Source organism: Pterocles gutturalis, unplaced genomic scaffold (assembly GCF_000699245.1).
Source record: "Pterocles gutturalis isolate BGI_N339 unplaced genomic scaffold, ASM69924v1 scaffold259, whole genome shotgun sequence".
NCBI lineage: Eukaryota > Metazoa > Chordata > Aves > Pterocliformes > Pteroclidae > Pterocles > Pterocles gutturalis.
The window spans coordinates 106745-108624 of record NW_010135314.1 but is presented as its reverse complement, the minus strand read 5'-3'; the positions used below and the strand labels follow the sequence as shown (position 1 = coordinate 108624).

Here is a 1880-nt window from a genome sequence, read left to right as displayed (position 1 = left end):
GCACACACCCTGGTAACACATCAGATTTCCTTCTCCCATTGCTCTTCAGCAAAGCTCTTCAAACTCTAGCTAAAAACCCTAACAGCAGGACTGGAGAACGCATGCTGGGAATACCAGAGGGCAGACCAAAAGGCTGCCATCCCTTTGGTCCCGAGGGACCAGAGACACCTCGACACGCTGAAGTGGACTCAGATCCCTGCTGTTGTTATAACAGAGCCTAAGAAGAACACTTAAAGGTGAGATCCCACTGCGCAAGGCATCATCTTTGCAGACTGCAAGAATTGCTACCCTAAAAACCATGTAACCAATGGTGCATTGCTGGGAGCCCTAAGAGTCAAATTCGTACCAACAGAAACAGAAAAAGACACTACACGTCCCAGTTCCTACTCCAAGGGACAAGTGTCTATACCAGAGGGATTTTTGAAGCTGACTATTTAGCTATAGGCAACAAATAAAGCCAGGGGTTTTTTAATGCTTACAGAGCTTTGATGTGAGTTTTTCCAAAATGCTGCAGTAATACTAGGAATATGAATAGAAAGAAAGCTGTAGGAACTTTTTTCCCTTATGTAAAAATTGATCTGATGCATCAAAGAAGAAACTGGAAACCACTCAAAATCCCTGTGGAGAGAGAAAGTAATTATAAAACTAAGGATGCAGTGTGTGCGCTCTGTTGACTATGACACAGTATTATTAGAAAAGAGAACACATTATGGAAAAATAGATCAGACTGAGCCATATGTGCTAGCTGACAGACAGACATTGTTAATGATTGCGTCTGTGTAACCACTACTCTAGTAGCTAGATTCCGCAGTCTTTACTCAGACAAGCCATTTTTCACGCCAGCATCTCCAGACAGCATTTTGGCCCAAACAGGGGACAGAAAATAATTGTTCTATGCTCAAGCATTAGGTGACAACAAACCCCATATACACCAAACCCATACATCAGTGATGGATGCAGCAGAAGAACACACAGGGTGGCTTTTAAACAGGTCTCCTTAGCGGATTCTGTCTAGATTACACTGAAGTTAAAAGAATGCCCATGCGTGAGCCATGCAACACCTCTCTGCATTAAGAAGCGATAGCCCCATCTTACTGGAAGAACTCCTGGTCTGAGATAGGGCTCGTCTGTAAGAGGTGGTTGAGCCCTGCATGCGCCGAATCGCTTGAGCAGTTCATTTCCCCATCCTTTCCCTGCTTGGAGGCACTGAGCCGGAAGAGGCTGGAGCAACGCAGGGCGAGTTCCAAAGCATCCAGCCAGCATCGGCCTGTGAAAACAAGAGAAATTATTGAAGCACAGGAGAGTAAATTAGAGAACTCATGCATTCTCAAAAGCTTCTTGCTTGGAAGTCAAGCTCATTATAATTCAGGAAGTCACCATGTACAATAATCTATTTTTCATATATATAAACCCTAGGTTATCTTGCCAGAAATGGTGTGTTTTAGTGGCTGCATGAGTGACACATCTGCACAGGTAATACAGTGGAAAACTCTTCCTCTGATCCCCCACAACTGGTGCACATCCCCTTTTGTCCTTTCCTGATTTTGTCTGAGATGCAGGTATGGTGCTTGCAAACCACCTGGCAGCTCATGTCTGCAAGTAATACACCCTGAAAACACGTTCAACATTTGGCATCCCCACCATGCACACTACCCAACAGCAGGGAGATACCGAGGCACTGCTTTGCGCAGCTTGGTGTGGGATCACTGAACTTCAAGCTGGCTTGGGAGTCCCACGTGGGGTGTAGTGCTGCAATAGCAACCACTCTGAACAAGAGCCAGGATGATCAAGAGTTGCCAGAGTGATTAAGACTAGAGGGAGTTGCTTGTCAGGCTGTTTGTTTTTCCTCTTTGTCTGTATTTTTTTCCCTTTTCTCCATT

General features: G+C 45.0%; 1 protein-coding gene across 1 annotated transcript in view; it reads right to left on the bottom strand.

Moving 5' to 3' along the window:
* Window positions 1-1095: 1095 nt before the first annotated feature.
* Window positions 1096-1880, bottom strand: part of LOC104467866 (oxysterol-binding protein-related protein 5-like) — a gene marked incomplete at its 3' end in the record, with an annotated part of 36323 nt that continues 35538 nt past the window's right edge. Inside the window, exon 8 of the mRNA XM_010081821.1 lies at window positions 1096-1267. Within this exon, the coding sequence (XP_010080123.1) occupies window positions 1096-1267 (172 nt within the window). The remainder of the gene's footprint in view (window positions 1268-1880) is intronic.